This window comes from Eumetopias jubatus, unplaced genomic scaffold (assembly GCF_037043125.1).
Source record: "Eumetopias jubatus isolate StellerSeaLion01/CBP00866 unplaced genomic scaffold, mEumJub1_p1.0 scaffold_7, whole genome shotgun sequence".
NCBI classification, from domain to species: Eukaryota; Metazoa; Chordata; class Mammalia; order Carnivora; family Otariidae; genus Eumetopias; species Eumetopias jubatus.
The window spans coordinates 13,561,629-13,584,339 of record NW_028274813.1 but is presented as its reverse complement, the minus strand read 5'-3'; the positions used below and the strand labels follow the sequence as shown (position 1 = coordinate 13,584,339).

Genomic DNA, 22,711 nt, shown 5'->3' with positions numbered 1-22,711 from the left:
CAGCTCCAGGGTTCACCTTTGGATAGCCACACTCCACCGATTGTGCACCTGCGCAGCTCAAATAAAACCATCAAAGACATCACCTCCCGCTAAACAAGGCAACCATGGCCTTTTCCGTTTCCCCATCCCTAACTCATCCAGAGAACATACTCCTTTTCACCCACATCCACGGACCAGGGGATGAGTCCCGAACAACGACCACTTTTGATGCAAACATTAAGAGGGCTTTTTTTCTTTTCCCTTTTTTGCGGGGGTGGACATCAGAGACGGATGAAAACCGGATGCACACAGAAACACAGCAGTTGCCTAAAAAGGCAAATAAACTGATACGATCAAAATAATTTTCAGCCAACGTCTCATAGCATGTCTGTCAGGCAAGCTCAGTTTTGCCCCTGCAGGCCACTGTCTCTGGAGCCGATAAACGGTTTCCAAGACGGCTGTTTGATTTACAGTTCTAAAAAACAAAAACGCGTTCCGCGCGGGCGGGACCGCGCACAGCATGAGCAAGAACCATGACGTATTCGGGAGAGCTTTCCAGAACTGCTTTCCAGCTCGAGCAAGATGCCCAGAAAGCAAATCTCATTTTTGCTTCTACAAAATGAGAAGAACCGCGCACGCCGAGAGAACGCAAAGCAAGCGGTTTTACTGAGGCGGCGGAGGCGGCGGCTAAAACTCTCGCCAGATCCCCCCGCCTTCCTAGGTGGCCACTCGGCTCTGAGCTCCCAGCCGGGAGCCCTCGAACTCTACCCCCACCACATCCCCGGGACCGGAGCCAACACAAAACCACCCTCCGCAAAGTAAAAAGGGGAAAAGAAACCCCAAAGGCAACTTCTGTCACAGAGCCTTTCTCTACCGGCCAAGGAGCGCCGCGAAAGGCCCTCTGCATCCAGGGCCGTCCGCGTTGCCACTAGTAAAGATGGCGGCCATAGGCGGAGCCGCTCCCTCCCGAAGGCCGCCGGCTGCCCCGCCAGCCACGACCATTCACGCGGAGCCCTCCACGCCCGCCGCGGCTTGACGCATTGCAGGTACGGCGCGGCCAATCAGGCGGCTCGACTCTTTCCGGCCAACCACTGCAGGGTCGCGCTGGCCTATCAGAGCGTCCTTGTCAAACTGAACGAGGAAAGAAGGCTCAGCAGCGCCAACTAAGCAACCGGCAACTGAGAGCATTTTGGGGCGTGTGCTGTCGGCCGGCTATGTGCTCCTCCGCCGGGAGATATAGTGCCCGCACCCGCGCCTTGCCCCGCCCGCGCGCGCGCGCTCTTGAAAGGCTTAGGCGCGAGGCTCGCTCTTTCGCTCGCCCTCGGAGAGACTGGACGCAAATAGTTGCCTTAGAAACAGTGCTAAATGCCTTGGCCGTGGCCCGTGGTCCTGCGAGGGGCGATCTCCAACCACTGCCGCCCTGCCCCCTTGCTCAGTGAGGCTGCGCGCGTTGCCGTTTATCCGGCACGTTTTGTGAACACAGTTGCCCCCGGAGAAATAAGAAAAGCTCCCCTTATCTCGAAACCCCGACTCAAACTGCCACGGAGCCGACCCTTCCTGTTTACAGCGGAGGCCCGGGCGCCCGAGAAGCGCCCTCGTGGGCACTTTTGTTTCGGAAGGGCCCGTTTCCAGTTTCCATTTCCCTCCTGTGGTTTCCTTATCTCCTGCGGCGGCCCGGGTTTTGAGCCGGGTCTGAGCCGAAGGGGGCCGCCGGGGACGCGGCCAGGAGCCGGCCGGGGGCCGCGGGCCGACGACCGGGGCAGAGTAACAGGCGGTGGCCGTGGAGCCGCGGGCTGGCTGCTGCTGAGCTCTTCGGGAGACCGAGGGGAAGCTTCTAGGGTCCTCCCCCACGGAAAGCCCCTTGTGACTTCTTTGCGGAAAGGCCCTCCTAGACAGAGGACGGGGTTCGGTGGAACTGGGCCAGTCTGGTACCACAGGCTGTCTAGTGCTGGACGATACCTCTAAGTCCTTGTGCTTGTGAAAAATCTGAGACCCAGGAAGGTCAATCGACACGCCTACAGTCACATAGCAATTTAGTAGCACAGCACAGAACAAACAGTCTAGGTTGTCTGTCTCCCAAGCCTGGGTTTTTCTGCTCCAGTAAATACTCCACTTTCTAGAGCTGACGCTATAGGTGTGAGATGGTTCAGGCATTTGGGGAACTTGGCCTTGCACCTGGAAGAAGGTGTGGGAATTAAGGGAAAGCGTTTCTCTGAACGCAGTTTTCAGTGTCCTACAGAGGAAGTAGCGGAGAAGAAATGTTACTTGGTTATTTTCAGTACTCTTAAGAATCTAGCTGAGAAAATAGTCTTGTTGAAATAAAGATTTCTTAGAGCTGCCATTTCATTTAACATCCTCTATCTGTGATTTTTGACGCAGTATGGCTTTGATGATCTAATGAATTTTGTGATTGAACTGTTCTCTATGCACATCCTGTTTCTAAGGTTATGCTGTTAGTGGTCTTTCCTGAGGTTTTACAACCAGTAGTGGTGTTTCTACTGTCCCCAAGTAAAGGTTGTTCTTTGATCTAAGGCTATAGTTGCCGGGAGCTGTTTATTGCCGCTTCTCAAACCTTTATTCAAAGACTTGTTCAAAAAGGAGAAAAGCTGTGGTTTTCTTTCTGTAGGCGGCTAGTAGTCATCCCCAAAGATGCTTGCCAAGTGAGCAAATCTCTGAACTTCCAAATGAGCAACTCATCATAAAGCTACCTGCCCAAAGAAGCAATACAGCATATTTCTTTTGCAATATATACGTTATAGGAAATATATACCATGACTTCTTTGTGTTAAGTCAGATCATGATGCCAGTAAAGAGATTTCACTGTGCCACTAACAAATTGGGAATTCCTGCGTAAGTCCCTTTGTTCTTGGGACCTCAGTTTTCTATTCTGTAGAATGAGAGGATTGGATCAGATGATTTCCAGATTTCCTTACAGCTCTATTATTTTATTCTGCTGTGAAGAAGTTAGACCACAACTTATTATGTCATATTTAGGCTTATCTGCTTCTATGTACAGTGCTTTAGGCTTTTGAAGTTACTTTTACATTTATTTTCACATTTAATCTTTGCAATACTTCTGGAGGAAGGGTCTCCCCATTACATAAGAAGTTGGATTTACTATAAAGTCTGTCCCAAGGTTATGTAAATGTGAATCGGTGTGCTACAAAATATTCCTCTGGGCCTATTATTTCAATCCTAGTACATACCAAACCTGCTGCTTTTTGGTGGTCAGCAATTAGCTTGCTAAATTGTGAGCTCCCTAAGATTAGGGCCTATCCAATTCATCTTTATATTCTCTGTGCTTAGTGAATTTCACTTTATGCTACAGGAGCTCAGTAAAGATTCATTAAAGGAATGAACGAACAATAATTGGGACAGTAGTAGAAGAATCCAGATGTAAAAGTGTATTTGTTCCAAGAAAATCAACCAACCAATACTTACTTACAGTCTACAATGTAGATGGTAGGCTTTTTTTTTTTAACACCACAATTTTTTTTCTCCATTTGTCCCCACTTTTTATTTTTAAATTAAGGAAATATCATCATTATGGGAAATTATTAATGTCTTCTTAAATATCAAGGTTTACTTCTAAGCTTTCCTTTGTGTGTATTCTATTCCATTCTTCGAACAATACACAGATTTATAAGAAAATAATAAATCAGATTCACTCAAAAAAATCATTCACTTTCCCTTTCTATTGTTGCTCTTCTGGTCTTTATAAAGAGATAATGTCCTTTACCCAGCTTTTGATCTTCTTTTGTAATTTTGGGGGGGGTAAGTATCATGATTGATCAGTCGGTTGTTTTGTTTAAGATTTTATTTATTTATTTATTAGAGAACGAGCAGGGGAGAAGAGGCAGAGGGAGAGGCAAAGGGAGAGGGAGAAGCAGACTCTCTGCCGAGCGGGGAGCCTGACATGGAGTTCAGTCCCAGGACTCCAAGATCATGACCTAAGCCCAAGACAAATGGCTTTACTTTTGTCTTCTTCAGATGCTTAACCAACTGAGCCACTCAGGCACCCCAATCAGTCAGTTTGAGTAGGCATGGCCTAGTCTGTTCTGAATATTCTAATCAACTATCATTCAACAAAGTAGGAATTCTATAATGATCTTAATGTTTACTGTTTATAAAAAGATGTAACTCTTGAGTCAAGTCCCCTGTGACCCTAGTTCTATTTATATCCACATCTCCAGTGGTCTCCCAGTTACTAATGGAATTCACAAATCTCTCGCAAAAATCACAAGCGAAATATTTAGAATCATAAAATTCTAAATCTGGGAGGAATCACAGAAAGGTCATCTGGTCCCCCTTTTCCTTTTACAGATAAGAAAACTAAGTTCTGAGAAGTGAATAGTTAGGGACGGAGTGGGCTTTAGGGTCCTTACTAGGCTGATCTTTCCTTTGACCTTTGAAAACATTTTAATCAAAGATTAATTGTAATAAGGGGAGCAGAGGAATGTTATCATCCACAAGGCCTCCCAGTGATTGTAGAAAGTCTTGAGATGACTTTGCTTTGGACTTTGTTATTCCATCTAGGGATTGGCTGTCCTGAATTGTTCTGTGTGCTAGGTCTTATCTATACAGCTGGTTTAAAATCTTTGACCTTCCTTTAAATTGCTGACACTTTCCTATTGTTAAGCTGTACCAATTTCTTTACTTTTGTCTTCTTTAGGCTAGCAGTGCTTCCCTTTTGTCTTCCCAAGAGTTCAGAGAAGTTCATTTTCTGAAAGGTGTAACCAACAAATGAAAAGGAATGTAGCTATACAACTGTAGTTCTTTCAGGACATTCTGAAGTATTTTGGGGGGTATTGCAAAGTGCTAATAAAGAATCATCATGGTTTTTTCTTCATTTCTCCTTATGCAACCATTAGGCAGGCTGGTTCCTAAAAATTTGGTTCTCCTCTTCAGCTGATGAAAACGGGTATGAACTAGACTTGTTTAGAGCATGGTGCTCTTTCACAGAAAGAAAAACTCGTTCCTTGGCTCCTGCAGCACCTAACCCCCTCACCTAGCTGGCTGTCTAGCAAATGTTCACAAGCAAAAAAGAGTTTAAAAAGAATAGCCCGGTGTGAGCCTCTGTATACAAAATACAGGCTGAAATGGTGCTCAAACCTCAAAGTATCCCAAAATACAAAGCTCCCACAGGTACAAAGCACTGAACAGCTTTAATCGGTTCTCACCTTTCTTCGGGATTTGAAAATCAGAACTGCCTCTATTTGAATCACTTGTCGGTAGGCCGTTTAAAATATGGCTTATCTATTTTGCTGCTACCCAATTTGGGGGGTCATTTCCTCGGTTTCAAACTTGATGTGAAACAGGTGCAACTATGAGAATTTGTGTGGCAGGGAAGCGCCAGAGCTGTGAAACACGACAGGATAAATCAGTTCTCTGAGTCACAAATCTCTTAGGCTGCTCTACAAGACCGTGATGACTCAGCAGCATTCCATTGGCCTGGTGGAGGGAGCGAGGCCAGAGGGCTTGTTGCCCCGGGCAGCAGCCTGTTGGGGGCGATGGGAGACCTTTTGGATCTTCCCACTGCCGAGCCTTAGAATGACTGCGTCAGATTCCCTGACTGGTCCTGGATTGACTTCTGACTTGACCTTTGCTGTATTTAGCTGACACGTATTTTAGATATTATAGACAACCACACCTTATATTTGTCTAGGGTTTTATTGTTTACAATCTAATTTGACATTTTTTCTCTCGTTTTCTCATTTTTGTTTTCTCACAAGAGCCCTTGAGGTATGTTATAATTATATAGCCATTTTACAGGTGAGATAGCTGAGTCTGTGTGGCTGAGTGGCCAAGGAAGCAGCCATTTAACCTAGCAAATAATATTTCACAATGCTGTCCTCTTCTGGGAAATAGCTGTTTGCTTAATAGAAATAAAACCTTGAATAAACTTTCACTTAAGTAAGACAAAATTTATTACTATCCTCTTGCTTTGCGGAGGAGAGTGTGAGAAGGCGGGGGGCGGGGGAGGGGCATACCAAATACTCATTTGTACAATTTGCAAACTCTCTTGAAGGCAAATCTTTTCAGTGACCGAATGGTCCATTCATCCTGTTGTGATGCCGAGAGTTGGTTTATTAGCCAATGACTCAGAGTCTCTCCTTAGAATGAATAAAACTCAAGAACTATCTTCACTGGACTTGGGTATAGATAATTTTTCTATTCAAGTACAACTTGCCTTTGGGCCATATTTACTCCACCGCAGGAAGGCAGGGATGGATCCAGTTATGTGAAAGTGGGGGGAGAATTGCAGAAGAAGGGATATGCTTGCTCAGGGCTGTGGAAGGGTACAGGTCTGGAGCAAGGCAGGAACAGTCTAGCACGTTCCTAAGGAGATGTGGCCTGCCACCAAATCTAGGGAGACTGGCTTCAGGTGGTAGTTCAGTGGTAAAGCAAAGATTTCCCTTTCCTTTTCTCTCACTTTGGAAAATTCATGTATAATATCTTCCCTAGTCTTAGGAGTGAACTGAGGTCAACACCAACCAATTAATGTATTGGTATTTATTGACTGAGGTACTATGCTAAGTTCAAAGAGTATAACATGGGGACACCTGGGTTGCTCAGTTGGTTGCATCTTTGCCTTCAGCTCAGGTGGTGATCCCAGCGTCCTGGGATCGAGTCCCGCACTGCGCTCCTTGCTCAGCAGGGAGCCTGCTTCTCCCTCTGCCTGCCGCTCCCCCCTGCTTGTGTTCTCTCTCTCTCTCTGACAAATGAATAGGTGAAATCTTTAGAAGAAAAAAACAAAAAACAAAGAGTATAACATGGAGCTTCTGCTACTATCTGGATGAGGAGATAAAATACATGAAAAGATAATATCAGGTAGAAATGGGTAAGAAATGTGGAATTTGGGAGAGAAGTTCATTTGGAGCTATAAGAATCAGCAAAGTTGGAAAGATGTGGGATTTAAACTGGGCATGAAGGACCTGGAGGGTTTAGACAGCTGGTGAGGATATGGACAGACATCTGACCCTGGGAAAGGCATGGAAAGGGCATTGAGTTGGGAGGGCACAATGTTTATTCAGGGAACAGAGAATAAACCAATTTGTCTGAAGCAGAGAATTTGTTTTTAGAGAATAACAAAAGTAACTCTGAAAAAGTAGATCAACAAACTGTTGAAGGGCTTTGAAGGCTAGGTGTGAGGACTTAGCATTTTTCTCTCCTGTGGGCACTGAGGAGTCACTGAAGGTTCTGGAGTGGAGAAGTGACACAATAAAACTAATCTGGTGGCCACATGCTGCCTGGCTCAGAAGGGGACAAACTCATTGGGATGGACAAAGAATCATGAATCTGGTATTAAAAATTTAGGGGTTCTCAACATTCTTGATCTAGGCAAACGTGGATGTTTCTTCCCTTAAAAAAAGAAATCTTTAGAATAATGCTGTCCAAATAGAACTTTTGTGATGATGGAAATGTCCTATGCTGTGTAATATGGCAACCACCAGCATATGGGCATATTGAGTAGCTGATATGTGGCTAATGACACGGAGGAACTGAATTTTTTTTAATTAATTTTGATATAGCCACATGTGGCTAGTGGCTACTGTGTTGGAGAGCATGGCTCCAAAATGCAGGACCAAGGCTATCTGTTATGATTCAAAACGAAACCACACAGTTACCAAACTAGACCTTCCCTCCTGGACTTGGTGAGGCCCATTCTTTGCTGTAATCCACAATCAGCATCAATTTATCAGATTAATCCTTGTGGTCAGTTTTATCCATATCAAGACCTCATTGAAAGTACCAATTTTTTTTTTTAATTTATTTATTTGACACAGAGAGATACAGTGAGAGAAAGTACCAATTTGTGCCAATCCCTGGCTCTGCTCTTCAGGCAAACTGAGTCACCCCAAAACAGGCTATTCCAGCTTACCACAGTGGCCACATATCCCTCAGCTGAATAGTTGTCAAATCGTTTATAGGTTGCTAAATGCCTGTTGTTGTATGGATGTCTTAGATCAACTGTCTGGTTCGTCCCCCACTCTGGCACGTACGGTAGAAATGAGAAGTTGCTGGATGTTTGGATGTTGATCAAAGTGACTTGTGCACTTGACTTTGGGATTAATAGGGAATTTCTAAAATAAAATGACTTAGAGAATATACTTCTCAGTAGGTCAGCTGCATTAAAAAAAAACAAAACAGCTTGAATTTAGTGTAAACAAGTAAAGCACAGAAGGCTGTGATCTTACCCCATTGGGCATTTTAGAATCTGAATTCACATACTTGTTCCCTAAGTCTGTACAACCATTGGCTGCCTGTGACTTAAGAGCTCAGTGGGTGAAAGCACAGAGCTAATGAAGCCCAAGTCATGGGTCCAGACTTATTAATGGCCAATTATTTTGCTCTGTTCTCTATCCCTGACCCCAACTTGCTGTGTTGCATATTCATGACCTTGGTCACAAGGGTGGAACAGGCCAGAGAGGGAAGAGTGCAAATCCATCACCACAGCTACTAGCAAAACAAGCACCAGCCCTGTGGATGGAGGGCAAGATGTCCTCTCCTCTAAACAGGAAAGGCTTTTTAAAAAAAAAAAAAAGAATGGGGCAAACATGCAAGGTAGATGGTGCTGTTTGGAAATATTGCACTTTAGACCATTAACTAAATATATTGGTGAACACTGCAAGCTGGAACATACTGCAGGGCATTTAGTCTGGTTATGATTCACTTAAAATTATGGGACACTAAATCGACATATACTAAAATCGATCATGTTTTTCTCCTGGTACAAGGTCTTGGCCTAACACCTGCTTATTATGTTCTGATGGTCACATGTTTTAAAATTTCAATGTAATGCTAGAATTCTCCCTTTATTCTTTACCTTTATAAGAGCCAATCATGAAAGGTTATACCCAAAAAACTCCGTAACAGCAAAATTTAAAATGGAAAAATAAGGAGGTATTTTGTTTGTTGTTAGAGATAGTAAAGCTTTTATAATAATCCTGTATAACATTTAATGAAATGTAAATGCACACATGAAAAGCAAGAATCTGTTCCGGCCCATGGAGATGATTAGTGAGGTAGAGAATCCCAAATAGTAGATGATCATCAAAGTATTATGGGGTGGAGAAGGAGGGAGCTGGGGACAGTGGAGAGGGAGAAGAAAGACTTCTTTCCTGTGAGGTAGCTCAGGGGCTCCAGTTTGGCATTACAAATTTCTTTTTTTTTTTTTTTTAAGATTTTATTTATTTATTTGACAGAGAGAGAGAGACAGCCAGAGAGAGAACACTAGCAGGGCAAGCGGGAGAGGGAGAAGCAGGTTTCCCGCTGAGCAGGGAGCCCAATGTGGAACTCAATCCCAGGACCCCGGGATCATGACCTGAGCCAAAGGCAGATGCTTAACGACTGAGCCACCCAGACGCCCTAGACTGGATACTTTGTAAAAATCATCAAACCAACTCTCTTTCTCTCTCCTTCTCTCCCTCTCTCTCTCTCTCTCTCTCTCTCTCACACACACAGTCATTTTCTCAAAAGAGTGTATGCTTCATGAAGGCAAGGAGATCTTTTTATCTGTCATCGGCTGTATTCCTGATGCCTAGAAGAGTGTGAGTATGAGAAATACTCAAATAGAGAGGGAGAGGCAAAGGGAGAGGGAGAAGCAGACTCCCCGCTGAGCAGGGAGCCTGATGCGGGACTCGATTCCAGGACCCTGGGATCATGACCTGAGCCGAAGGCAGACACTTAACCAACTGAGCCACCCAGGTGCCCTTGCTGCTCTTTTATTAAATCTGGGTCGGGGAGTTTTCCTTTTTTGCTTTGAGTTTTCCTTCACAAATTCCCTGCTCCTTATGTGGGAGATGTAGCTATTACTACATTCCTATGATCTTATTTTACTTTCAAATCCTTGGGTAAGAAGTATTTATTTAAGGGCCACTGAGTGGCTCAGTCGGTTAAGTGTCTGCCTTTGGCTCAGGTCATGATCCCAGGGTCCTGGGACTGAATTCCACATCAGGCTCTCTGCTCAGCAGGGAGTCTGCTTCTCCCTCTTTCTCTCAAATAAATAAAAATTTTTTAAAAAGAAGTATTTCTTTAAAAAACAAATGTAAAATTTTTTTTTAAGATTTTATTTTTAAGTAATCTCCATACCCAACGCAGGGCTCGAACTCACAACCCTGAGATAAGAGTCACATGCTCTACCAGCCAGGTGCCCCTAAAAAACAAATTTTAATCTTAATCTTTGTGCTTCTTCCTCCCCCAGAAAATTAAATTAAAAATAAATTCTATTAAATTATAGGAAATAGTTATAGTATGACGTCCAAAGTGCTTGGAGCTAGATATTTGGGTTCTACCACTTAAATTAGGAAAATCATTGAATCTCTTAGTGCCTGTTTCCACATACGGATAATAATACCTACCTCATGGGATGGACAGGAGAATGAAATAATGCATTTAGCACAGGGCCTGGCCATAGTCAATGCTCAGCAAAAGTTGTCTTCTTTTTTCTTTCTTTCTTGCTTTCTTTTTCTTTCTTTCTTTCTTTCTTTCTTTCTTTCTTTCTTTCTTTCTTTCTTTCTTTCTTTCTTTCTTTCTTTCTTTCCTTTTTTTAAATTTATTTACCCATTTTAGAGAGAGAGCATGAGAGGGAGGGGCAGAGGGAGAGGGAGAGAGAATCTTAAGCAGGCTTCACACTGAGCATGGAGCCCAACATGGGGCTCCATCTCACAACCCTGAGATCATGACCTGAGCTGAAATCAAGAGCTGCGCACTTAACTGACTGAGCCATCTATGTACCCCTAAAAATAAAATCTTTAAAAAAATTATAAGATCACTTCCCAGCTTTTTGGCTAAGATCAAGTGTAAAAATACTATTATTAAAAAAAAAGAATCTAATCAAACCGTAAGAGACTCTTAATCACAGGAAACAAACAGGGTTGCTGGAGGGGAGGTGGGTGGGGAGATGCGGTGACTGAGTGATGGATATTAAGGAGGGCACGTGATCTAATGAGCACTGGGTATTATATAATACTGATGAATCACTGACCTCTACCTCTGAAACTAATAATACATTATATGTTAATTAATTGAATTTAAATAATGAAGAGTCTATTTGACTTTAATGAAAATCCAGTAATCATCTAGGTAGAAGGATCTGCTTCATGAAATAGGCAAATCCTTCACATTGTATGTTTAAAGTTTTCAGATATTGATTTCACTAATATATAATCTAATATTAGAGCCCCCACGCAAGGGCCTATGCTCTGTTTTATGCTCCATCTTTGACTCACAGTAAGATCTTGGGCAAGTCACTGACATTCCCATATTTCAGTGTGTCAAACTAGCCAAAAAACTAAAGCATGACCTCACTACAAACCCAGTAGACTTGAAAGGTGAGATGTGCTTTGATAAATTAAAGAATTACCAAAAGAAAACTTAAGCTAGTAAAACCATATAAAGAATCGGAATAATGAATTTTACTATAATGAGTAAAATGATTCTAAAACGTACAGTTTTTAGCAAGTAAAGTCATGAAGAAGTTTCCAAGTTTTTTATTTGGGTGAAATTGGTTAAATGACAGGGGGAGAAATATTATTTTCAAAATCATGGATTATAGCAATTTAACCAAAATAATTATAAGGAATGGAAGGCAGAAGCTAATGAGTCCTTAATAATTAAACACATTTCATTTCCAGGACATTATTTCCCCTTACTTACACAATGTGTATGGTATTTTAAAATGTATTTCACTAGGTACTATATGAAAAACCTGACAAAAGAATACAAATTCCTTTAGAAATGAATTAGTTTTAAGATGTATTTGGCCATTTAGACTTGTAACTCACCAAATTATTGAATATTCTTTAAATTGATTTCTAATTAGTCCCTTTCCCTCTATTTCCCTGTTTCCAACTCCCCCACTCAGGTTTCCTGCCTTGAGCAAGCACAAGATGAAGAAGAAGAGGAAGAGGAGGAGGAGGAGGAAGATGATGATGATGACTGGGGATTTGTGAAATAAATGTCTTTTTCATCTGCAGAGAGAAGGCAACACCATTCCCTGGCTTGCTGCTGCAGCCTCTCTTTAAACTGAATAGCAGGTTCACCCTTTCTGCTGCATTTCAGAAGGAACGGCAGTAAGAACAGTTCCACAGAGGTTATTCCAGAAGTCTTGTGGCATCTGCAATGTGCCTGAACATTTTTCCTTTTTAAAAAAACATCTTTCTGCAAATTTTGTGAAAGCCAGAAACAAACGTAACCAAGGGAAGCCCTTTCTAGCAGAGTTTGTCAATTACACACTTTGCACATTCTCTGAAAGAGTAAACAAATGATAAATTGCAACTGTTGCCCAGGCCCTGTAAACAAAAGATCAAATTCTGTGGGCTGCCTTGGCAAGAAAACCAACTGCAGTATTTTGTCAAGATTTTTACAAGTTCTGATTTCAAATTAATAACTGAAATTGCCCTTTTCCTTGTTCACAGAAAAGCTGAAAACGGTAAATTTAAAGATAAAATATTTTAAAGAAAGGAACAGAATCAAGATTGTACGTTAAAATATAATCTAGCTCCACTGTAGAGACAACTTGCTGTTTGTTTCAGCTCTAATCTAGAAAATTCTAAGTGCCTATTTGTTCCTTCTTTGTTTTTCTGAATAAAGACCTGATCCCTCTCAGGACCGGGAAAATTAAGAAAAAATAAAAATCAAAGCATGGGTTTTAAGGTCTATGGAAGAGTCACACAGGTACATTAATTTCAGTTAAACCCAGAGCCAGGGTGAATAGTATTTTTCCGTAGGAAACAAAACAGTTAAGGGAGAAATATTATTCAGGCATACAAAAAATATTCAGTGGAAACGTGAAAACATTAAAAGAAGACTGGCTAAGCATATGAGCATGACACAGATTTAGCAACTCAGCATATATAATGTGTCAGAAATTGCTTCAAATTTTTAAGAGAAAAAAACATATGACCAATTTCTCCCGCGAGGAAAACTGCCATGCCCCTTCCAGACCCTCTCCAAGGCAGGGGAAGGTGTGCAGTCAATTCCTCTGTCCCCAGCTCCCCGCGGCCGCCCCCTGCCCCAGGACCTCCTGAAACACCCCGAACGGAAGGCGGCCAGCTGGAGACCCCGGGGCGGGGGCCTGGGGGACCCGGCTGCCCCAGGAGAAGGTGTACAAGATGTGAGGTGAGGGGGGTGTCCCACAGGTGCAGGTGGGGCTGGGGTGAGAGGCGGACAGCTTCTCACGTCCAGGGCCACCCCAGGTCGGGGCTGTGGACGCACTCTGCCCTAGTCCAGCCCCAGATGGGACCGGGGATTCCTCGCCCCACCTGCTCCTGCCTCTGCCCCAGCCCCACGACCTCTCGCCTCTCTCCAAACCGTTCGCGTCCCGGGCCCCCAGCTTGGTTGGGCCCGCGGCGGGCGCGCCGGGGCGGCGGGAGGCGGGGCGCGCCGGGGGCGGGGCCAACCGGCCGAGGCCCGGCCCTCACAGCGCCGCTCCGAGCGAGCCGGCAGCGGCCGTGGCGGAGGGATACGGAGTGCCCTATATATACCGCGGGGCGCAGGTTCGCACTTCGGCAGTGGTGCTGGGAGCCTCGCGGGCGCGGCGCCGTTACTCGCAGTCGGGCGGCGGCAGTGGCACAGCGCTGAGCGCAGATCGCGCCTTAGCAGTAGCAGCGGCAGCAGCAGCGGAGGCGCCCCCGCCGTCACAGCCCCTGCGCTGGTGCAGCCACCCTCGCTCCCTCTGCTCTTCTTCCCTTCGCTCGCACCATGGTAGGTCGGGAGTGGTAAACGGCGGCGTAGCAGCTGCCTGCCCATGTTTTCTTCCCAGATTTTTAGTTCAGCGCCCCCCTTTTTTCGGGGGGCTTCCTCTTTTCCGGGTGTTACGCAGCAGCTGCAGTTAAGAAGGACGCGTTTTGGATTTGCATTTCGCTTTTCTCGGCCAGGGTTTCTTACTTAAATTCCGGTCCCTCTTGGAGCTGGACTTGGCCGTGGGCTGTCCGCGGGCAGGGGCTCCGGCCGCAGCTGCACTGGGGCCTTCACATCCACCCCCTCCCCCAGCCCCGCACCACTGCATCCAGCGCGCCGCACCCGGGCTTCCCGCAGCGTTGCGCCTGGGCTGGGGCCCCGGGGGGCGGGGGAGCCGGGCGGGGCCGGGCACACGATCCCCTCCCAACCCCCCCCTCCACCCTAGGCACGGTGGCGGCGGGTCGGGCTGACTGCGGAGAATGAATGGGCCCGACCTAGCCGGTGGCGCACATTGCTCGGGCCGGGGCTTGGGGGGAGAAGCCCCCGTCCACCTCCCCCACCCGGCGACCCCGCTGGGCGCCCTGGCTCGGCAGCTCTCCCTCCTTCCTCCCGGGGGGCGCGGCGCGGGCGTGGGCTGGGAAGGAAGGAGCCGGGGAAGGGTGGGGTGGGGGCAGGAAGGCGAGGGGTGGGGGGCGGAGAGGGCGGAAGCGGCGGGCCGGCCGCCCTGCGGCCGGGCGGGGCCCTGCGGTGTGGCCGGGGCTCGTGTCCGCCTGTTTCGCACCCCTGCAGCCCCCCGCCCAGTGCGGCAGTGAAGGCGTGCGTGATCTTCTGTACACCGGGAGGTCCCTTCCCGCGGGAGGCACTCGGCTCACGCTAATTGGGGCGGGGGGGGGGGCGGGGGAGGAGGGAGCTGGCGCGCGGCTCGGTTTCCATTAGAGACGCAAAGTTTCTGCTCCGGGAGGAGGCGGCGGTGCGGCTCGCCGCCTGGGGGAGCAGAAGCGGGTGGGAGGCGCGGGGCGGGCTTGGCCCCCTCTAGCCGCGCGGTCCCGGAGCGGGGGTGGGAGTGGGGGGTGGTCCTGGCCAGGGAAGGGCGGTGCCCCCGCCCTGGGGCTGCCTCGTTCCTCCGCACCCCTCCTGCTCTCGGGGCACGCACGCCTGCCTGGCCCTTCGCCACTTTGCAGTCCGCAGGGAGATGCCCTCCACGTTTCCGCTTTCTCTGCAGCCTCTAGATTGCCAGATGCGCCTGTGCGCCTCGTTGGGTGTGTTTTCTACAGCCCCCTTCCTCCCTGGGCGGGCTGGGCTGACATCACCCACAGCGCTTTCTGGCTTGGCGGGATGGGGAGATGGCTCCCGACAGGTTCAGAGCACCTTTACCCTCTAGGCCAGAGCGATGTGGGGCCGGGTATTTCTTTATGGAGGAAGGCTGATGCTCTCGAAAAGCTCGCTAACCAACAGAGTTTTGCGGTGAGCTGGGACTGTTCTCCCCGGTAAGGTGACAGCTCCTCGTGCAAGGTGTGGTAGGGCTTCCTGTTGTACAAAGACAGATGTTGTCCTGGCGTTACGTAAATCATCGTGTCTCCTTCATTCGATATAAAGAAAACCGCCTTCCGGTGACTGGGGTAGAAAGGAAGGAAGACCCAATTCTAATTTGAAAAAATAAGTTTTCCTCCAAATCAGTATATCAGAACACCACACCTATTGGGAAAGTTTTCATTTTGAGAGCGTAAACATAACGTGGTTAGCTTTCTATTGGGACTGACTTTGTAACTGGGTTCATTAGGTGTACTTCAATAAAATAAAAATACAGGCTAGCTCTCCTTGCATTCTCCAAGTCCCCCGGCTGGATGCACAGGTCACAGGTTCCGTGTTGCAGAGACCAGACATACAAGTGCGAATTACCTTCATGGCCATCACCACCTGAGTAAAGTGTGTTTATTACAAGCAGCTCTTATGTCATACTGAAAATTGGTAGAGTGAATATTCTCTAGCAAAGTTGGTAGTTGCTCTTTTTCCAGAAAAGACGAGGTATAGTCTCATAATTATTATGTACTTTTGTGTGTATTTAAGGTTTGCAGTTTTGTAACAGTTCAGTCGTAGAGTGGTTGCATTTTTTCCTGGTTGCTTTATCAAAGATAATTTGAGGACATCAGCCATTATAAGTGGGAGGCTTTTAATAAATAACTGCCCAATTTAAGTGGAAAGCATTTATTACTTGGAAATGAAGTTGGTGGGGGTAATCCATTGCTGTGTATTTATTTTTTCCACTTAATTGTATCTCATAAAATAGATATGAAAGGCAGTTAATCCAACCCAATGCCATTATGTAATGCCTATTTGGAGGTTTTGGAGCGCCTGCAGCACTGCGCAAGGTGTGCTCAAAGCCTGCCCCTGGCCGGGATCCTGGCTGTGGTGACAGCAGCGTCAGGCTGGGATTCTCGGATGGAAGGGGGGACTGCGGTGTCCCTGGCGCAGTAGGTGGCGCTCTTCTTTCTCCGAGCTTGCCGCTGCATCTGATGTGGTGTGGCCTTTTGCCACTAGAGGTGCCATTTTTCAAATTATGAACTGACCCTTGTTAGACCTGGGAGCACACAGCCAGAGGCCCAGCAAAGAAAACCTGAAGTGAAATGTTGTCACTTCTTTGTCATCCTTTGTTTTTTAAAATCCCATAAAGTGTTCCCTTTATTCTTATTGTTTTTATTTAATGGCTAACAATTTCACATGGTTGGCTTTTTTCTTTTAAAGAGTGATTTTTTTTCGAAAGGTCAGTATCAAAAGTATAACTGGGAAAACTCTGTTGCTCTCAATCAGAGCTTGTGCACTGAGTTATAACCTCTTCTTTCTTTATGTAGGCTGATCAGCTGACCGAAGAACAGATTGCTGGTAAGTTGTGATGACATCAGGGAGGCCCCGTAGTCCAGAACTAGGCACGACTCCGTTCCGGCTGACTTCTCTGACCCTTCCCCCGACTAAAATTTGAGCAGTTTTCTAAGAACTTCCTTAAATAGAAGCAAGAAGCAGAAATATTTAGGTCAGGTGTTAATTCCTTGCCAGTATTTCAGAGGCGGTGTGAAAGGAAGTGGGACTAGCCTCCTTGCTCCGCTCTGCAGTGTTGGCTTCACGGTGGTCACTGCATGAAGTGACCCTGCCTGCCTACCACGAGAGTGCCCGGAGCCTGCTGCTCCCAAATGGCATTGAGAATTCTTAGGCCACAGGCCTTTTTGTAATTCACCACGAAGGCTTGTGTTTGCCGTTTGGAAATACGTGGGGTTGGGTGGAGATGAGGGTTAGGACTACTATAATAATTGGGTAGGGAGTTAGTTTAGATACTAGCTTTTAGTATTACTTGGAGGACTTTTTTTTGAGATGATTTCTCTTTAGGAAACCAGGGATGCCTTTGAAATGCCTTAAGTGCCAGCTAGAAAGAACACGCTGGTTACCTGGGAGTGTACGTTTCTAGTAACCCCTTCCTGTTGTGTGAAAAGCGTTCCTGTGGCTGTAGCAGTTTATCAGGAAGGGGCCTTAAAAGGGAACCCGCGGACCAATCTTCACTTGTCAGATTGGATTGAGGACTAATTTAAGTGTGTTTAAGCTTAGTTTTCTTTAAAAATATGGGAATACTGTGGTTTTATGGAACCGGTAACCAGGAGCAGTGTTTGCTTTATGGACTGTTGAATGAAGGCCGGTCCGATAGGACTATTGTGGTCTTTATTTCAGGAGATAAAGCCTGGGCAGTTTCTGATAATTTGCAGACTTGGCGTAAGAATTCTCAATGCCATTTGGTTTGCTTTGGCAAGCCCCCCAAGGGAAGTGTGTGCTGTGGCCGGTTGGGGTAAAGATCTTCATTCTAAAGGGTAAACTTTTGTTTTCAGAGTTCAAGGAAGCTTTCTCCCTATTTGACAAAGATGGCGATGGAACCATCACAACAAAGGAACTTGGAACTGTCATGAGGTCACTGGGTCAGAACCCAACAGAAGCCGAGTTGCAGGATATGATCAACGAGGTGGATGCTGACGGTGAGGGCTCAGACCTATGAATGAGTGCCAGTGTTGTGTAATTCAAGTTCAGACATGTCACAAGATTGTCTTTCAGGTCCCCAGAGCAAAGCAAATACGCAGCGCTCCTTTTGGTGGTTGCCTGACGGGCCGTTGACAATGAAAATAGAAGATTATGGGCCTGCCTTTGGCTGTGCTCACTGTCTAGAACATTTCCTGGATCAGATTGGCGTATTGTTCTTTTCTACTTGCCGTGACCTACAGCTCAATCTTTTTTATCAACTAGCCCATGAGTCTGCACTGAGTCTTTTGGGGAAGTAAAAATAAATAGCCATAGACCGTTTCAAAAAGCTGACTGTCTCCAGGAGGAGTGGGAAGTGAAGTGGGAGAAGAGCACTCTTAGACATTAATGTAGAATTGACTATAGCGTGAGCTGCAGATGTGTTTATTACAGAGAATTTTGAGGATCATGTAAGGATTGGACATGGAGTGCTTGATGACTGGAGGGAGTAGATTATGAACCTAACAGAAGGGGAAGATGAATAAAGTACAGAGCAAGAAGGAACAAGCAGTACCCCCTGTAACGGGGTCACCAACTGGTCACTGATTCCTCTGGACTCTAGAACAGTGGACAGTAGATCTTTTATTGCCCACTTTTTCTCAGTAAGCAATTCTTGAGTATTCCCCTCTCAAAAAACTGTTTTTTTGGAAACCATTTATATGCAGCTAATACATGACATTGTAGAACATGGTAAATTTTTTAAAAATGAGCTAAGAATAAGCAGTTTGGATCTAGACTACTTTCTAACATTTAAACATATGTATCATAAGGGGATAAAGTAGAATTAAATTTGGTCATGTATATTTAGAAGCAGGGGTTTTGGGTGAGCTCTTTAACAAGTGGTTTCAGCTTATTCAAGCTACTCTGGAGAGAGTGTTCATCCATGTTAATGTTCTGGAAAAGGGGTAGTTCATAATTCCCTCTTGTTTGACTGCTAAGATGATTGGCCATCTGGGAACATGGGGTGGCCACCCCCCATCTTATGTGAGCCCTGAGAAACGGTGCTTAGGGACTGGCAAATGGATTAGGCTCTTAGATTGTATGGAACAAGGAAGGAGTGAGTCGTCCCAGGCCACAAAATCTAGTATTTGTATTGAATAAATGTAATGCCTAAGGGTGTCTTCTCTGCATGACTGTGAGATAGCACTTCAAATAATTTACTTCATCTTGCATGAATACCATAATGCTTTAAAATTTTGGAGGCCAAAGGAATTTCTGAATTATTATTTTGATTTAAAGGTACTGGTGAAAATGAATAACTTAACCTGAGGCTTTTTTCTTCTAATTTAATTTTGTTTCCCTTTAATTCAAGTTACATTGTTAATCTGCTGGCTTGTCTTTGGGGGGTGCTCGCCTAACTCTTAGCTCTAGAGGGGGACGTTATTTGGAATACTGGCTGTAGAACAGACTCTTCTGACCCAGTTTCCTAAGTGGTAATGGTCTGAGCTATGAAAACACTTCCGAGCCTTGCCCTTAGTGGGGAACCTCTAAGACCCTGAGTTGGAAAAAAAATGATTAGGTGATTTATCGTCAGAATGTGGCCAGGAAACACCTTCTGGAGAAGACTGTGTGATACTTTATGGTCCGTGGCATAAGAAAGTCCATTTTCTCCCCTCCTGTAATCCTTTTCTTCTGTAAAAACATTTTGTTGTGCTGGTGGGCCAGTTCTGGGCCTTGACCAGCATCATGAGCCAAGGCAGAGGTAGGACCGAGGGCTCACCCCTCACTTGGGCGGGGGGAGACAGTCTTGAGTGCTTCCGTCAGGAATGAAGGGTGCTATGGGCTTTCTCCTCTTGAGCTGCATAATCGCCTTTAGCAGTCAAGAATCTACACGTGCAGTTTCCTTTGCATCATGAAGTGCTCTCCTGGACCTTGATTACTAGTTTGAATTATGTGAATATGTGAAATTGCCCTGCAAAGTATTTGAACAATTGAGACTTAGAAATGGTTTAACCTCATAGAATAACCGATCAGTTTGTCCAAGTGAGTCTTAACCGTTCTCTAAAGTGCTTTGAAGATTATCACTGCTGGGGAGGGAGCATCACTGGAGCATTTATTTTATGTGAGCTTTTGTTTTTTAATTTGAGGAAATGGCACCATCGACTTCCCAGAATTTTTGACCATGATGGCTAGAAAAATGAAAGATACAGACAGTGAAGAAGAAATTCGCGAGGCATTCCGAGTCTTTGACAAGGTAAATCTGCGTCCGTGTTGCAGACCGTCCCTATGGACAGCTTCTTTGCTCCCATTTCTGAAATACTTAGAACACTTAAACCGAATTGCCTGGGCCTCTGTGGTGATCTCACTTTGAAATAAGCCGACTTAACTGCAGCGACCTTAAATTGGGTGAGGGTGAGCATAAGTAGTGGGGAATTCTGAACCAAGCTTCTTGATTGCTGCTTTCACTTTGTTAGCACCTGTCAATCCCCTGCATTTTCGGTGCTCACTGAGGGCTCGCACTTGGTGGGTTGGGTGGGGACTGGAGCTGGGTGACCTGTCCCTGTGTGCAGAGTTGGCAGTGCCGGGTGAGGGCACGAGTAAGTCCCAGACCTGCGTGCCCGTTCAGAAGCCCTCTCCGCCACCCTCAGTAGCCCCTGCTTAATGTTCACAGGATGGCAATGGTTACATCAGCGCGGCGGAGCTACGTCATGTCATGACCAACTTAGGAGAAAAACTAACAGATGAGGAAGTAGATGAAATGATCAGAGAAGCAGATATTGATGGAGATGGGCAAGTCAACTATGAAGGTAAAAACACTGCAGAATCTCTTTAGCTTAGTTTTTAATAGTCTTCCCTTACATATCTATAAACAAGTTAACTGCTTCATGAGACACTGATTTTTATTTATTTTCTTTATACAGAGTAGAGATGTTGTGTTCATTCAAGCTGCTTTTGAAGATAACCAAAAGTTATGATTATTTGTCTTTACAGAATTCGTACAGATGATGACTGCAAAATGAAGGCCTACTTTCAACTCCTTTCTCCCCTTCTAGAAGAATCAAATTGAATCTTTTACTTACCTCTTGCAAAAAAAAAAAAAAAAAGTTCATTTACTCATTCTGTTTCTATATAGCAAAACTGAATGTCAAAAGTACCTTCTGTCCACACACACAAAATCTGCATGTATTGGTTGGTGGTCCTGTCCCCTAAAGATCAAGCTACACATCAGTTTTACGATATAAATACTTGTACTACCTTAATGATAAGGAAGCACCTAGTGGACTCCTTGCAGTTCCATTTGCTCATGATTAATACACTGTTTGGGCTGGCCAGTTTTTCATGCATGCAGCTTGACAATTGAGCACAGTCAGGCATTTGTATTAAAAACAAAAAATGAAAAAAACAAATTTAAAACTTCTTCAAATGGGTTCTAGTTCAATTTGTTAGTATAAATTGTCATAGCTGGTTTACTGAAAACAAAACATTTAAAATTGGTTTACCTCAGGATGCTGTGCAGAAAAATGGGTGAAGGTTAAACTGTCTAGACGCAGCCCCACTTAGCAGGACGGCCCTCTCGTACTACCGGGTGCCCCCACCCATGGTGACCATGACACTCATCCTGGTGGCATGCCGCGTGTGTTGGTTTAGCGTTGTCCCGTGTTGTCCTAGAACGAAATGGGTGTCAGGCTGTCACCATTCACACAATTTTTTTTTTTTTTTTTTTTTTAAAAAGAAACCTTTACCAAGGGAGCATCTTGGGACTCTCTGTTTTTAAAACCTCCTGAACCATGACTTGGAGCCAGCAGAGTAGGCTGTGGCTGTGGACTTCAGCACAAGCATCAACATTGCTGATCAAGAAATTACAATTTATGTCCATTCCAAGTTGTAAATGCTAGTCTTTTTTTTTTTTTTATTCCAATAAAAAAAGACCATTAACTTAAAGTGGTGTTACATGCTTTGTAAAGCTGAGACCTCAACGGGGACAAGGCAGTTGGAGGAGAGGGCAGTACCTTTAAAAGCCCAAAGCCCAGCATTGGGCTTGCCCTCCTGCCCTCCCCTCCCTCCTGACGGCCCAGCACCAACCTCTGAGCCTGAGACCTTGCCTAAAACAGGGCAGATAGCAGTTGCTTCATCCTATCTATGGACATGTAGGTCTACTTGTATTTTCACTGGGGGGGGGTGGGGGTAGGGTGGGGGGAGTGAACCCTAGTAACTTAATGATTTATTCAGGCAGTGGCACTCTTCGTAATGAAGGAAAAAAACCACTTTTTTTCAAGCATGTACTTAGGGGTTCTTCTCAGTCGTGCTGCTGATTACCTGTTTTATGTAACTACTTGAGACCATCTGTGCAAGAGACATGATTTAGTGTGTCTGTCTGTAATTCGATCCTTGCTGTGTGGTAGAAGCAGTAGTCCCTTCTAAGCCAGTCTTTATGCCTAAAAGACTCTACCGGTCACCTTTGATTCATGATTTTTAATTTATGATGCTACTTTTCCTTAGCCTCCTTTTCCTTCCCCCCGCCAAAGTTGAATTGACTTTGCTCCCCTCCTCCCTGCCCCCAAGTAGAACTAATGCTAGCCCCCAGCTTGAAAGTAAACTCCAGCCTGGAGGGGATTTTGTGTCTAATGATAAACCTGTAACCAAAACTGAGATAGATGCTGGTACTGGTCTTCGCAGTGGGATTGGTGTGCTTTAAAAACCCCTTCAAAGGAATATTGCAACCAGTGCAGAACTCTTTGAAATGCAGGCTGGATGTGCATTTGGTTTCTCACCAGGAAGGAGCGTTGGGTTTTTGAGTGTTTCTGTGGGAGGTTTTAATTTGCCAGGGAACCGCGGCAGGCTGCTAGTGAGGCAGCAAGAAGCTCTTGGCAGCCAAATGGGTGCGTTCAGGGCTGATTTATAGAGACCCTTGGCTTCTCCCTCTCCTACTCCCTGTCTTTCTGGCATTTTGCAGCTTGCTAGATTTCCTGCCAGAGGGATAGGTCAGAGCAGTGGAGAGGAGCCTGCCCATTTACTTCTGCCGTTGGTCCTTAGACTGGGTGGTTGTCAAAGAGAC

General features: G+C 45.5%; 1 protein-coding gene across 2 annotated transcripts; it reads left to right on the top strand.

Moving 5' to 3' along the window:
• The first annotated feature begins 13,480 nt into the window (after window positions 1-13,480).
• On the top strand, window positions 13,481-21,597 carry CALM1 (calmodulin 1). 2 transcript variants are annotated; one of them, XM_028098188.2, is made up of 6 exons: window positions 13,481-13,686; window positions 16,512-16,542; window positions 17,532-17,675; window positions 19,803-19,909; window positions 20,327-20,462; window positions 20,647-21,597. In XM_028098188.2, the coding sequence occupies exons 1-6, from the start codon at window positions 13,684-13,686 to the stop codon at window positions 20,673-20,675; spliced, it is 450 nt and encodes a 149-aa protein (XP_027953989.1). In that variant the 5' UTR covers window positions 13,481-13,683; the 3' UTR covers window positions 20,676-21,597. The 2 variants fall into 2 exon arrangements, with proteins under 2 accessions (XP_027953989.1, XP_087880607.1); XM_088024481.1 differs by lacking the exon at window positions 13,481-13,686 and having other exon boundaries at window positions 16,506-16,542.
• Window positions 21,598-22,711: the final 1,114 nt, after the last annotated feature.